The 16,256-nt window shown below is 41.5% G+C and overlaps 1 protein-coding gene and 1 long non-coding RNA gene across 2 annotated transcripts in view; one reads left to right on the forward strand and one right to left on the reverse strand.

Annotated features, from left to right (window-relative positions):
- LOC138926237 (uncharacterized) overlaps positions 1-14,802 on the forward strand; it is a 51,189-nt gene extending 36,387 nt beyond the window's left edge. Inside the window, exon 3 of the long non-coding RNA XR_011442648.1 lies at positions 14,686-14,802. This is a non-coding gene — a long non-coding RNA (uncharacterized lncRNA). The remainder of the gene's footprint in view (positions 1-14,685) is intronic.
- Positions 1,930-11,935, reverse strand: Scgdelta (sarcoglycan delta). The gene is made up of 6 exons (XM_017254179.3): positions 11,529-11,935; positions 7,126-7,706; positions 6,869-6,989; positions 4,727-4,988; positions 3,394-3,517; positions 1,930-3,279 (listed from the first exon to the last, which is right to left on the reverse strand). The coding sequence occupies exons 2-6, from the start codon at positions 7,648-7,650 to the stop codon at positions 3,091-3,093; spliced, it is 1,221 nt and encodes a 406-aa protein (XP_017109668.2). The 5' UTR covers positions 7,651-7,706; positions 11,529-11,935; the 3' UTR covers positions 1,930-3,090.
- Positions 14,803-16,256: the final 1,454 nt, after the last annotated feature.

The raw sequence follows: 16,256 nt of genomic DNA on the forward strand, positions 1-16,256 counted from the left end.
CACTTCCTTGACGATGGAAACATTACACAGTTTTTGCCTAATTGCCCACTTAAACGTCAGTTAAGGCATGCAACCAAAGAACCGTTAACATTGCACTCGCACACGTACAGTATCCTGTCATCACATACACTTGTACACTTTGTTGCAACAACAATGACTCTGACTCCGTTATGAAAACAAATGAAACAATTAATTTGATTCCGTTCTCCAGCCAAATCCTATTAACTGCAACGTAAAAGAAATGCTTTCTCCCACGGGCCACTTGGGTCTTACGTACTTACTACCTTTTCAGTGTGTGTGTTTAAGTGTGTGTGTGGCAAGGACACTCTCATGTGTGTGTGTGTGTGTTGCCACTTTCATGCATACTTAATTTGTCAGCTCGGCGCAGGTTTACACCCATTTTAGATACCGTTAACTAACTAACTGTTGCTACCCACACACCCCCCACTACGCCCATGGGGTGAATGGTATGCTTTACACTGGAAGAAATAGGTTTCTTTTTAAAAGGAAGGGTTCTAGTTCAAGTTTTTTTTTTATTTAATTTATTATTTGTTTTATTTAGTTCCAAATTTAAAAAGGATTTATTTTTAGTTCCCGACTCCATCATTCTCCAACTGGTCCTATTTTCTTTAGGTGTATAAGGACACCCTTTTGGTGGATGGGGTGTGTGTGTGTAAGGGTTATGGTCTGAAGGTGTTAAAGGGTTGGTGGGTGAGTAGGTGGGTGGGTGGAGGCTTGGGTCTAGGCCAAGACGATGGCCTGCAGAATTTATGGCCGCTCACATAAGGCGCCGCAAGGTGTTTTCATTTAAATTTTAGGACGGCTTAAGACAGGTCGAACTGGGAAGGACCTTCTGCCTCCTGCCTGATGCCTCGCTGCTACCCAAAGGCAGCACTTGAGTTATGCATTGAAATTTAAACTATGCATGTGCTTTAGGAGCTATAAAGGAGTGGGGACACTGACGTGGCAGGGGCGCCACCAAGAAGAGTCCTGCCACGCGACTCTAGTGTCAAAATGGAAGAGAATCGCGAAAGTTGACAGGTGTGTGTGTGTGTGTGTGTGTCGGGGAGTGTGTGTTTTTGTTAGTGGTGGTAATTAGAAAATTTTATGTGATTACTACCATATACACCACACACAAGGACACACGGACAGAAGGACATACATAGATGTGTGTGTGTTTCCTGGGATGGCGACAAAATGACAAAAAGAGCGACAATATGACAGAGTTTTGGGGGTAAAAAGTACAAAAGCGCCTATTAGAATATTAATGGAATACTAAAATAGAACGTCAAGTGTGGGAAATTTTTCGAACCTCGTTCCCATTCCCATTTAGCCAGGTCATACAAATTAACCTCGAAAAAGGGTTAAAAAGTTAAGACCATAAATGATGCAGAAACCAATCAAGAATGCAACTCAATAAGTGTTTATTTTTTTGAACATTTTTGAAGCTTTTCAAAATCGAAATTGAAGCATTAACTTTCACTTCAAAGCTCGGGTATTTTATTTTCTATTCCCTTGTTCGACTCAGAGTTCAGAGTTCAGAGCCAGTGAGCTCGGAGAATAGCTCAATTGGCCCGAAACAGTGGCGTACTCGTTCGTGTCCTGGAAACTCCCACAACGACGACGGCATAGAGAGGTAGAACCTAGTCAGGACGTCCTTAACGTCCTTCGAATTCCAAAAGTGCCAGGAAGGCGTCAACCAACGAGGAGCACTCGTCGGCTTGAGTCCTTTTTTGAGTCGTTTCGGGTCGCTTTTGTGGCAAAAAGTGCGCACAATCCCCACCGTCGAATAAAAAATCCGTACAGCCAACCAATTGCAGGATCCAGGACATCAAGTTCCCGCCCGTCTTCTAAGGATTCTATTCTTTCTTTTCTTTTTTTTTGTTATGCATGTATTTTTTGTTTGTTTGGTGTATTACAATACATATATATATATAATATATATGTGATATAAAGTTTATATCCATTTATTCACTTATTTATTTTCGTCACTAGTTGTTTTTTGGGTTTTATTTTAAACATTATGTTTCCTAAATCGTGCTAAAAAAAATTCAACAACAAATTAAACTTAATGCCTCTCTAAAAGCATTTCTTTCTCATTATGTTTACATACGTACAGATACATATACATTTATTATTTTAATATTATTTATTTATTTATATATAAATATATCTATATATCTATATATATCAGTGTGTATCCTTACACTTGACAAATTCAACGGCAATTTTCATTATTTTCAACTCTATTCAATATTCGTATTTATTTATAATTTTAATATTTCATATCCATAGCCATGTTCGAACTCATATTTATATATAATATTTAATATTTATAGTTGGTTAATTATATATACTATTACTTTCCGTTTTTAAACATTACACATATAACTATGTAGCTCTTGCGATTCATTTAATGATATTTCATTGTCTTCGTATTGTGTTTTAATGCCATTTCATTGAGTATTCTGTCGGTAGTGGTTGTGGTGGTGGTGATTACTTTATATAGACCTATATATTGGGGTATTATCTACATGAGTTTATCAATTACTATTACTGGGTATTATGTATCCATCTATTTACAATCAAGTCAAGGGAAAGCGGTGATCTTTATTCAATCATTTTCGTAGGCACACTTTCACAAGGAAGTTGAGTACAGTTACACTGATTTTCTTGCTGCACCGATTTATAAATCGGTTATTATATAATATATAGTAATACGAGTGCCTGTGCCTTGATATATCTATATATATATATATGTTATGTTTATTTTGGTATATGTCTATGAAGGATATGCCTATGTCTCTGAATTGCCTTTTCGTTTAGTTAGTCTAGTACACAACATCCAAGTGTCTAAGAAGCTCTTGATTTTGTTCTTCGAATACCGGCCGAAGGACGAAATCCTCCAGCCAGGATATACAAAAGAATTATGAACGCAGGATGCAGGGTATATATGTATATGTCACTATGTTTTCCTTTCATCTATGTTACACTTTAGGAGGTTAATGGGGGGGATATTTAACGATTAGTGTGGTGGTGACCGGTGGCTGGCTTACTCCCTTCGCTCCTGCTGATCCTTGGGGATGGGAATCACCTGCAAACGGTGGAATCATCGCCGGCACATATGGAGTGTGGCGCCGCCAGAAATAGCTTGCCACTGGAGCAGGCACACAGCTGGAAGACACGATGCATATGGTCCCGGCTCTGGGCAGTGCCCATGATAGGTGGCTGGGCAGTCCTTAAATTCGGCATCAGGATCTTTGAGGATTCCAGACGTAGCTAATGGGATTAAAGTTAAAAAAAATGGGAAAGAAAATAGTTGAAATTTTTAAGTAAAATATATTTTTTAAAGCCCTTTCCCTTTGCCCTGTTCCAATCACCAATCATACTTACGCTTCCGTCCAAGGCTCGGAACTTGACATCTTCCAGGGACACCACTTCGATGCCGCCGGCCCGCGATTGCAAATTGATGTCCTTGGCGGCCGTCATCTCCAATTGGCGGGTGGGCGACTCCAGTCTGTAATTAAATCACTTTGGTCAGTCCATGAAGGTCCTGGCATTACACGGGGAAAAATATTCAGAGCTAAGGTTAAGGGGAGACGCTTAAAGAGCCTTAAGAGAAGAGTCCTTCCAGTTAATAATTTTTTATAGCCTATATTTAAGGGTCTTTTTGGAGTTACTCTTTTTAAGCCCTTCTTTTCTATATCTTCATGTTTAAAATCTAGAATATATATATTATATTCTTGCTGTGCACTTTATTTGAAGCCGAACGCCAAAAAGGACTCTACAGCCTGTCTAATGAAACGGAAAGTCGTTGAATTGCGACCCAGCGACTGAAAAAGGACGATGGCGATGATTTAAAAACATTGCAATTTCAATTTGAATTGCTGCTGTGACTTCCCTGTTGCTTCTCTATGATAAACCATGTGTGTGTGTGTGTGTGTGGGGGCATTTGCAACCTGGTGGCAGGCTGCATCGTTGTTGCCAGACAATTTGTAATTTTGATGAACCAACATGAACAGGCATCGGGGCTATCACCAAATTTGTCAATGAAAATGTTATTACAAGCCGCCGATCCCCTTAATGGTTCATATGTGTACACACAACACCGCAGATGGATTGCTGGATTGTCAGATGGATGAACGGATGGCAGGATTGGCACTGGATGGCCACCCAGAGAGGGTGGCAGTGTCACATAATGCAACAAGGACTACCCCAGAGGGGGTCCATCCATGTCGCCCCTTTGGCGCTTTTTAATTCACTGCCAACGTTTGTGGACATTCAGACAAATGTGTATAAATATTTTCGTTCCCCAATCCACCGAGCTCACTGAGCTGAACACCGACACCTACCTACCGAGGGTTGTGTGTGGCAGTTGCATACATATGCAGTTGGCCCCCCCCAGGACCCACCATTCAAACCATTTTGTGGCAGGTTATGTGTATGTGTGTGTGCTGTTTTTTTTTTTGTTACCGTCACCGCAAAAAGGTGACACCCCAACACTGAACACTGAGTGTTTGCTTTTAATTTTTTATTTCTACCAGATTTCTCCTCTTCCCGTCATCGACTAAGGCTGGCCAGGATATGGGCCACAGGATACTGTAACTGTATCCCTTGACTTTTTCAAAATTTATTACACTCCTTGTATTTCAACAATTTTTCCGATTATTTTCCCAGTTTTTTATATGAATTTACTTTAATTGGAGGATCACCTCCTTCAACTCACCTCAGTTCTCGTCCTGGCTCTGCTCGGATGTGTGGCGTCTGGACGGATTCCCGGAACACGGCACCGCCCTCACCGTCGATCCGCAGGGAATGGGCACCGATGGTGACCTCATCCCGGTTCACCGAAAACAAACTCCGTCCGTTGGTGTCGTTGATGCGAAATCCCGACGACAGGCACTCGAACTTATCGTGTCCCAGAAATAAATGATTCTCAATCATGCCATTCGGGTCACGTGTATTGATTGAAAAATTACGTGATGATTCTGATGATGATGATGATGTTGGTAGTATTTTTTTGGAAGAGAATTTCAGAGAAGATGTCATAGATATTTTGGTTGAATGAAGGATATATTATAGACAATTAATCCGGAATGCTTGTCTGACAAATGCGGGTAATTTTAGCAGTAATTGCAATATAAATAAGTAAACAAGCCAGCCATACATTTGACATTTGAAGAGGGGTGTAGAGGGGGCTAAGAGGACATCTAAGAGGAAGTGGAAGTGGCAGGCACCTAAGATGATAACACGTAACAAGACGGCGGAAACGGAAATCAAATTTCGACCCGCCATCGCCATTTCCAGCGTCATTGTCTCCCCCTGGATTTTCATGGCTTTTCCACGGCAGTTTCTCATCTCATACACCGGGAGACAAGTGTTTTAGAAGGTTTTATTATATTTCTAAACTAAATACTTATTCTGGAGGATTTTTTAAATATTTTTCTTAAAGAAAAATAAGGTCCAAACATAAGGTACTACTTTGTTTATGCTTTTTGGTCGTTTTTTTTGTGATTTTAAACTTTTGGATCTTAATATTTTCATTTAATTTTCATGCCTTTTATAAAAATAAACACTTAGGGATTGAAAATTCGAAGAGTATTAAGCCTAAAGCCATTAAAAAAGGTCTCTAAATTTAAAATATTTTTTACTATTTTGTTTCTTTGAAAGCTAATGATAGTATCGATAGTATTTCAATAACTAATCTCTGTGCCAACTGTGAAGTACTCCTTAGAAGCTCAGATCTATGCATTCCATTTCAATATTTGTTAAGCATTATATTTAAAACAAAGCAAGAACCTCAACTCTAACTACTTGCCACGGTTTTTTGTCCCTCATTTGTTAAAGATCTTTATCATTATTTTTTTTCGAAGTACATCTACCTAGAGATCCTGTCAACCGTCACAGTCTTGTGCCCACATCCGCGTGCGTGTCTGCGGTGCTACTTATCGCCCCGGGAAATGCTACTTCTACCAGCTCCACTCCCAGCTCCATCTCCGAGGACTCCTTCTCCAACTCAGTCTCCTGTCCATTCCGTGATAGCAATTTCTTGTCGACACATGGACGAAGGTCTCCTGGCAATCGCATCCGTCTTCTTTGGGCATCCTTTCGCACGGTTTATCTGTAATTGTACATCTTGGCTGGTTGGCTGGTTGGCTGGCACTGGAGCAGGAAGGATGGTGTTGCTGCCCCCGATCTCATTTGGTAACGCTTAGTGTCTCTGATTTCCTGCCTCAACCTCACCCTCCACCCCCCACCAACCACACACACACATACAGAAACGTTGTTGATATCCGTTGATTTATGTCTTGACTGGCAACGGCACACATTTGTCCTGAATCGTGTTTGCCGAGACCTGCTGTGTGTCCTTTCCCTTGCCACCGCACCACCTTCCACACACACATCCTTGAATGCTTAAACCCTCCAGCGGAGGTGAACAAAATGAGGCTGCACAATGGCGTCGGCGGCGGTGTCGGCGGACGCAGTTCATTAAACATGCACTGCCCCACCATTCAGCCAGTCATCCAGCAGTCTGTACGGGTGTCCGCATTGTCCGGGTTGTCCGCGTGTCCATTTGTCCGGCCCTGTGCCTGTCCGGCTTGTCCATACATTTCAACCTCTCCATGACTTTGAAAATGTGGCCAAGGAAGGTCAGTGTGAATATTGATGCAAAACCTTAACCAATGTGTCCATTTATGAATTGAATATTAAGAGAGGTGGGGGGCTTAAGCCGGAGGCTAAGCGGTGCCGCATGTATGACGTGCATGTTCGCGCCTAATCGCCCAATTTAGCCAGAAGCCAGTAGCAAGAACAACATGCAACAACACATGCAACAACACACACTCACTCAAACACACCAAACACTCACCTATGGAAAGGGGCTGGCCGTGACGCGAACGGATCGTGGAGGCGCGCAGCATGTCCATAATTATCGCTTGTCCCGACAACTGAATGCCACCGGGCACGATTTTGAGCTGACCCATGCCCTCCTGAAAGCGAAACCAAATCAATTTGGAAACAGAAACAGAAACGGGGCATATTTTGGGGCATGAGGACAGGGTTGAGAGATTAACAAATTTTCGGTTCTGGATGATATTCAGCCGGGGGGCTGTGTTAACCAATTACCGTTGAGAACTCCATCACTTTGAGTATCCAGAGGGTGAGCACCAGATTCGTGATAATCAGCAGCATTAGGAGCAACAGTAGCGTATATAGGCACTTCTTTCGCCAACCAATTAAGCCCAGATATGTTTCGATGCCGCCAACGAATCCATCAACATTGCAACGTGCCGATCCACTACCATTATTGGTTCCGCTACCGTTACCGGTTCCTGTTCCTGTTCCGGATCCGGTTGCTGTACCACTGCGTCCACTCCTGTGGCGACCGTGACCATGGCTGACGGTCGCCTTGCCGGTTGTCGTTGCCGCCGTCACGGTTGTCATGGCACCGCCACTTGTACTGGTGCCACTTGCAGTCGTGTTGTTGCCTCCTTTGCTGCCACCTGGACAGGTGCGGGCGCTGTTGCTGCTGCTGGCCGTCATCCCGCCCTTGCCGGCCTTGGGCGGTCGCTTTGAGGTGGTACCCTGCCGGGTCGAGATGGTGTTGCTGCCAAAGTTGCTGCTTTCGCCGCCACTGCCACCAGCCAACATCGCAACTTAGCAACTTTCCACCACCCTTGGGATGTTCATGATTGTCTGGACTCGATCTGAAAGGGATAAAGATTTGAGAAGTAATTAATAGGATATGCTGTGAAGGACCAAAAGGACCTCAACTGCGTTTTATTTACTGCATCCTTAATGCCCAGTTTACTCAAGAATTAAAGGCACTCTGCCCCCCTCCCACCGAGAGTGAACCAAATTGAGTTGCAAGTAAACGGCTGTGGAAGTGGAGACATGGGGATTACTCGTACAACAAGCACACCCAGATGCAGTTTCAGTTGCATATTCAGCTTGTGTTGCAGTTGCACTATGCCTTCATATGAAGGAGGGGCGAACCATAAATCTTCCCTACAAGGATAATATGTCGCCTCGTCTTTATGGAGTTCTCGTTTGGCCAGAATGGCATTAAAATATGCAGCAGGCTGTTGCAGTTAGTACTGCTGCCATGCTGCCACATACTGCCACACACGGCCACGCGTCCAATAAAATTGCTTCAGTTTCAGTTGCAATTGCAATTTCAGCAGCAACAGCAACACAGTATATGGAACAGCAACTGCAACAGTTGATGACTTTAGTGGCGTCAGCTGTTGGCGACTTCACACGTGCAGCTCTTCAATTATGCATGCCTGCAGGTGTACGTACTACCTGTATACGCTATTTATATACTGCCTGTTCAGGTGTCTCTCTGTGCTACATTTTGTGGCAGTGTACTTGTGCTGCCATACATTTACATGCATCAACTGCGAAATGGGCGGACTGGGTGTATTTATTAAACCATTCTGTCAAAAGAAATCATAATAAATAAAATAAAAAATCATAAATGAATAAATTATAGAGTTTTTTTTTTTGCTTTCGCCCCAAGCCCCAAGCCACGTACGTATCCATGCCTCGTGCCACATAAATAAATAAGTAATTCTAGCGAGTTGCAAGTAAATTATTTTCCAGCCAATCTGATGTCAAAGGTAATCAGTTGATTGCTGAAAGCTTTTTCTCACATTAAAGGTGATATAAATTCATTCAAAATTTTCAATAATCTTTTGCTGTTTATTTGTTTTTGTTATTTTGGTTTGGAATCTTTCGTCATAGTATCTTAAAAATGGAAATACACTTCGGCGGACTCTCAATAAAAATAAAAAAATGTATAAATAAATGTATAGATAATTTTTTGTTTTTGTTTGAAATTTATTTTTATTCATTTCGTAAGTACACGGTGTGTTCTCCTGATCAGTCCACCACAAGAAACGAAGGCCACTATTCGAACTGGGGATCTTTTCCACATGTGTACCGACCAATTGCCCGTAAATATATATTTTACGATCTCAGGTGAGGACCCGGTCACCTCATCGTGCGGCTGCCCCAGCACTCTGATTTGTTTATATTTTCCGTATTGTTTATATAGTCTGTGCTGGCCATTACCTGAATTGTTTATGGTTGGGGTTTAGTGCATTGAAAGTGCCGACTGGCAGAGAACAGTGGCTGATAATGGGTTGTTTCTGATCTCCAATGATCGGCATTAAAAAACATAAAATATACCTTAACCTTGAAACACTCACTGAGTAATTAACAGATTAGTTTAAAACTTTCCGAATAGTTTAATTTCCATTTTAAACCCAAAACCCTGGAGGTAGCTAATGTAGCCATTTGTTAGCCGAGTCCTTCCTGCCCTTGCCCGAAATCTGAACAGAGCCCGAACAAGGATCGTGCCCCAGGAACTACTGCCACTATTTGGTTGAAGTTGAAGTTGATTTAGTATCTGCAGACAGCCGGTTGGCTTGGAGCACGCACCCAAATGACGGGATCACGGAGTATGGAAGCTGGATGGAGAGTCCGGGATGGCGGATGGAGGACTAAAAGGACTAAAGGTTGTAGGTTGGCGAGTGCAATATAAACTCCTTCACTGAGCACACTGGCATCACGTACGGCACGTTACAGTAAAGTTGCCCGCTCACTTAATTTTGTTGCTACAATTTTTGCTACTTTTTTTCTGTTATCCTTGTTGCCGTTCTCGTCCTTGCCACTGCCACTGTTACACGTTTTTATGGCAACTTGTGTCACATACTGACTGGCCCACGACTGCAGATTTTCCGTTTCCGTTTACATTGTGATATTCAAAGGAAATTACTCCGTTTTTCCCACTGAACTCCGAACTCCACCATCTCCACTGTCACGGTCGCCATGTGCATACGCAGAAGCTATGTATTTAAAGTAAAGTGAAAATCCGGATCGGACAAAGCATCGGAAGCGGCAACTTATGTTTCTTCCTTGAAAGTCCTCCACAGGCAACTCCAAACTGGTTAATTTAAAGTGAAATGGGCTTATGTCGAGGCAACCGCAGGAGACGGACGGTCGGACGGACGGACGGACAGAATCGGTCTGGGATCGGATGTTGGATGGAGTCAGGTGGCTTTGCGTTGGCCTGCCCCAGCCACTGCCAGTGTCCGTTTATAGAAATGAACTCGTAAATGGAAAGTATTGCATTGTCCTGCTATTAAGTTATCAACAAGGACAGACACACAGACACAGACACAAATGGGAAGACCCATATGCATATGGAAAGGGTTCTGTGGAACAGTCTGTGCTGCGGCACAAAGCACGTTCTATGGGGCATGGGTTCTAATATGGGTCTGGGTCCGTGTACTGGGTGCTGGCGTTTTCTCGAGTGGTTTCGGGGATAATACTGTTACTCCAACTTCAAAACACCAACAGCAACAGAGCAACACCAACTGCGGCACAGCCGTTTCATATTTTGCAACAATTTCGTGTCGTGTCTTGGTGGAAGGATGAAAGGCAGGAAGGTGCTCGGTGCTCGGTGGCAGAATAGTTGCCACACTTAATGGCGCTCGTACGTTTTGGCAGCAGCAGACAACACTTGTTGTCCCGCCTGTATATTGTTATGTCCTTGTTGCCGCCTGCAGGACATTTTTATTCCAATCATGCGTAAGTGGCATAAGGACTGTAAACCTTTACTTGCCCCCTCTTAACTCGCCGCTGTGCCTTTTATGGAAATAAACTACATAATGTAGGGACTATTGCCTTTTGGCAATGCTCCAGTTTAAATTGAAGCTCTTTTGCCTTTTTGGTTTTTAAATAATTTTGGACTAAGGCATTTTTTTCTTTTAAAAAACTTATTTTTAATTGCTCTATCGAATTAAGTTCAATACCTATAACTTTATCTTTAATTTATTTCAAAATTGGTTAAATAAATCCATTTGATTTTGGAATTTGAAGCAAATGATCTTGGTTTATTTTGGCACTATTTGTTATAAAACTTTCATTTGTATTGTACTTTCTTTAATATAATTTTTTGAGTATAAATTAATATTTATTTTTGCAAATAATTATTAATAAATAATTTTAATTAGGTATTCTTAATTGGTGAATAGTTATACTTTTGTTGTTAATAAAAAAAGGTACGAATTGGAAACTTTTAAGATTTTAAAAACATCTTTCGAAAACTGCAGACACTATAGCTAAACTATAACTTTCTCATTATTTTATTTAGAAACCCCTTTCTTTTGGGAGATCCAACAAAATTTTAATAAGTTTCTTCAGATTGGTAAGAAATCAATTTTTTTATGAGAAAAGTATCAGAAAAGTACTGGGTATCCTACATAGGTTCTTTTAATTATTCCTTCTGTGATTTATAAAGCCTTTTTGAATTAAAAGAGTCTTCAAAGAGTTCAGAGATCACTAAACCTACAAAGAGAAATCTGGAAGTTTTTGTTTAAAAATTTGCAACCTCTAAGCAATAAAATTTCTAAAAGAATTAGCTTTTTCAAAAACCCCATTTATTCAACACTTTAGCACAAAATATTTCCACTTTCATAGTTCATATTTTGATTATAATTTTTGTTTTTAATTCTACGTACTTGTTCACTTCCACGCCGTCATAAATGTTTGCCAAAAAATCAAAAAACTGTCGCTCGAAAGTGAGCTGTCACTCAGAATTTCGAGAAAAGATATTATTTTGTCCAACGCGGCGAAGATTACGACACTAAACGATCGCGATGCCAAGACCTTCGCGATTTTTGAATCTGAATTTCGATTTCAAAGAGTAGTGCTTGATCGATGACACACCAAAAAACTAGCCAACGAAAAAAAAAAACGAACAAAAAATTATAGACAGAGAGCGAGAGCACTGGAAAACGCTTCTTTTGAAAAATAGTTCGAAAATGTCTTCGTTTTGAGAATATTAAAAATATCTTTGAATTAGTTCTCTCGAAAATGTAGGGGAGCGTGCACAGTCCGCACTCGTACACGCTGGCACAACAACTGACGTCGCCCACGGATTTGACTTTGCCGGAATGCTCCCAGCCGGATTACGATTTTTTTTTTTGAATTTTTTGCCGGACTCGTGCCCGTAGAGCTTTCGAACGAACGGCGCCAAAAGTTTCACTCAAACATCGGTTGGCTGGGAAGCAATGACTCGGCCCGAATCGTTCCATTTCGGCAAACACTCGACTTTCAGGCACTTCGGACTCGGTTTGTTTACAATTTCCATGCCACACGAGTGGCAGCAACACGTGGCAGAATCAACCACGTGTTGCTCTTCTGTTCTCGAGGGTGAATCCCAAATCTAAGAACTTAAAAAGCAACCAAAAAAGCTGATTAAAGTTCCAAACAGATTGCTTTAATTATTCAATGACATTTTCCTTTGTGTCCTTTTGCCTTATGCCATATGCCACATGCCGCATGCCACTTGCCACTAGCCTATTTATAAATTAAAAGCCTGTTCATCTTTGGCCAAAAGTTCATAATTTTTGCGCCTTCATTAGGGGCGGTAACGGCTGCCTCACACATGCCTCCTTCTAATTGTCCTTACCAGCAGCTGTTGTTTTTGTTGCCACACCCCCCAACCCACCACATATGCCACCCAAAAAAGCGCAGAGGTCAGGTGGGCGGGTCTGTTTTGGGGCCACAATTGTCCCCAGGAGATCAGGGATGCCGGGGTTTCAGGAAACAAAAACTGCCGGTTGCCGGATCCGCCCACCACTTCTGCCACCAGCTGCTCCACATTTTCTCTTGGGCTGGCTTGTACGGGGCTATGGCCGAAAAGACTTTTGTAGTCTTTCCGTTCCAAGGAAGCCAAGAAGCCCAGCAAGCAGCATGGTGGCTGAAAATTTTTAGCCAACCCCGCCCTCGGGGCAGCCACACATGTTAATTGTTCTCCAGAATCAAGGAAAGGGTTATTTGCCATCCTGCCATCCTGCCACTCCCTCGTCTTTATGCATTTATAATATTTTCAACTTGTTTTCAACTGGTTTTTGGCCTGGCTCTTGGATTTGGCCAACATTATCAACAGCAGCAGCAGTAGCAGCAGCCTTTTGCTTGAAAAATAATGAGGTTTCTTTTTTGAGAAAAAAAAGTGGCCATAGAAAAGAGCTAAGAATGGAGAATAGTTGAGGATGTTGGGATATTTTAATAGCCAAACAAAAGTTATTAGAAGTTGGCCAAGTCAAAGAAATTAGGACACTTATTCTTAGTTTCTTGGAAAAATATTAAACTTATTTCTTAAAAAACTAAGTAAAGGTTTTAAATTTAAACGAAATAAAATACTTTTTGCCCTTTTGTATAAGTTTTAAATATAATTCTTTGAAAATATACCAGATCTTGTCCTCTAGCCTATCAGTCTGTCTGTTTCTTGGTTCTAAAGAAGCTTATTTTTAAGCTACTGCTGAAGCCCTATTATTACTATTATAGCTTACTATTTAGCATTCATAACTTGTCTAAATTGTAAAGCTTAATTAAAAAAAACTAAACAAACCCTTGAAAATTGTATAATAGACAAGTTAACCAGTTGATTGGACAGCCACAACACCCCCTACTTTCAAATGACAATTTTGTACAAATTCAGAGCAAATAGTCGGGCCAGAATTTAATATATATACCAGAGCATATATGTATATATATAGAGCTTGTCCGTTTGTCTGGCTCGTGTGTGTTTACCTGGGGTATACGGCCGGAGTCCGTCGTCCGTTTTCCTGAGTCCGGTCCCTGTCCGGATACACGATGTTGTGGCTGGGCAAGAGAGCTCCAAGTTGTGCAAACAATCATAAATAAAGCAAGCAATCAAACATACTGTTGTACTCTGATTACCCTAATTTGTATGCCACAATTTGACACATGACAATTGACACTTAGTTACAATGGTGGCAGTGGCCATGTGGCAAATGGCAGTATGGTCGTGTGGCAATGAGGCAAATGTGGCAGCCCAAGCGTACATATTTGGCAATCGTTTATTTTAGAGCCAATTGAATTTTAAGTAGTCAACATGCATATGACATAAGTACGTAAAACAGAAGGGTTGCACATGCAACATGCTTGTAGCGTGTGTGTGTGTCTGTTTAGTTGCACAAACAATTTGCATCTCGATGCATGCATGGCGTCGATAAAAATGTCCTGCCAACCGCCCACCCGATAGCCATCCGTTTTCGGCCATAAATATGACAAGTTGAAGCCATTGAATAGTTTCATTTTGGGCCAGTTTTTTTTTTGGAAGGGAATGGAGGGGGAAAATTAATTGGCCAAACTATTTGGCTTTAATGTCCTGTGTTCTGTGTCCTTCATTCATTGCTGGCAAGTATCGTGCGAGTGTCATCACAGATTAAAGCCCTCGAATTGATGGTCCTCTGTGCGTGGTTTTATTATTATGGCACCTTGACATGCAAATCGATTAGAAATACTTTTCCAAATTTTTATTTCGACATTAAATGAGTTGTTTTCAGAGAATAAGTTTACTTATTAAACAGATATTGATAGAGAATCCTTTAGCTACGGAATTAAAATCAACGCGACTATGATTTTGATTCTGAATCCGACTCCGGTGTCGCCGGGTCTGGGTTCCTGTTGCTTTTCCTGCCACACAGCCGGTACATGCCGGAGGGCAACCGTCACATTGCACCAGCCTGGAATGTCCTGGATGCATCCTCCTAGCCACCTTCTACTCCTTCTGCTATCCTCCTCATGAGCCCATGAATAATTCCCACTTCAATTCCATTTTGTATATTTCATTTTTCTTTTTTGCAGAAGGCAGTTTGGAAAAAACATACATCACGGCATCACACAGCGTCAGCGACAGACAACACACGAAGGACGAGCCAGGACGAAAGGACGAAAAGTATTGGCTAACTGACTGACTAAAGGGATATTCGAGAATAAACCATTTCGAGGTAAAGTACTCGCATAAACCTTATTAATTAATAACAGACCTGGCCCTGTTCTTTTTTTTGCTGCGGTTAATCCTTTGGCATGTATCCTTTTACCAGGACTTGACCAGATTTCACTAAAAAGTTGTGAACATCCATTTCTTTTTTAGTCGTTTTTTTGTGAGGTATCCCACCGTCGAACAATCAATTTAGTTAGGGTTTTATTTTGGTTTTGTTTACGCCACCGCCGCTACTCTGCACTTAAATAAACTTTTGTGTCAAAATTTTATCAATTATTCAGTTAAAATGCATTGCAAATCCTGTTAAAACTCAGCGCCAGCAATAGCATTTTCAGTCGAGCCTCGGAATCAACTGGCCATCACACAATGGCCAGCTTTTTTCTCTCATCCAAGAGGTCCAGGGGAGGTCTTTGCGTGGGTAGGGTGGTAGTAGGGGTAGAAACCATGTCACTGGCCACATATGGCCATTTGTCAATTGAATGATGGGAATATGAATTTATGGCATTAAAATCTTTTGGTTTTTCGGCCGTTTGGCCATTTGGACGTTGGACGTTGGAATGAAAGCGAAAATGAAACGAAAATGAAAAAGCTTCAACCGGAAAACAAAGAGCGAATCGCTGTCCGCCAGTCCCACTGTCCTTCTGTCCGTTTGTCCGTATATATGGTTGGTGTGAAAGCGGACAAAAGCTGACTAGGATCAGAAGGCCCGGCAAAAGCGGATTATACGTATTTCGTAAAAACAAAAACCGGCAAAAAGAACAAAAAACAAGGCGTGTTTAAAAAAAAAAACAGAAAACAAAAAGATGGCAAATAGTTGACGATATGGCCAAATGGCATTGTCGCATACAAGTCAACTGAAAACACACACGATTGTCACACACTGCCAGGATGTTTTCCTGAATGCCTCCTCTCACTCTATGAGGAAAATAAAAAAAAAAGGATATTCTATGAAAAAAGGTAAAGTGGAGTAGCCATCATCATGTGGTATTAGGTTTCAATCGATTTATTGTTTAGACAACAAAAAATACTCCTAGTTTTCAATTCAAAAGATAAAAGATCAACTATAACTTTTATATAGACTCTTAAAAGTCTCATGTTATTGCAAGCTCTCCCTGAATATCCAGAAAATAGACAAGCAGTCTGAGGGATTTGTGGGGAATCCAACCAACAGGCACTTGTCTAAGCGATTTTTGATTACACTTCCGACGGAAATTATCATATATCCTTCTGCTTGAATAATTTCCATGGAAATTCGCGACAAGGCGACGAGTTGGGCTCCCCCAGTTGCCTTCACCATCAATAAATACACTTTCCTCTTACTCTGATATGCCAACACTGCGCAGACTGCACCAGTTGCAATCCATTTCGAAAAATCTATAGACCCCGGACGGAAAAAGGACGAAGGAAATGGCTGAGGGGACTGGTGGCTTAA

Source organism: Drosophila bipectinata, chromosome XL (genome assembly GCF_030179905.1).
Source record: "Drosophila bipectinata strain 14024-0381.07 chromosome XL, DbipHiC1v2, whole genome shotgun sequence".
NCBI classification, from domain to species: domain Eukaryota; kingdom Metazoa; phylum Arthropoda; class Insecta; order Diptera; family Drosophilidae; genus Drosophila; species Drosophila bipectinata.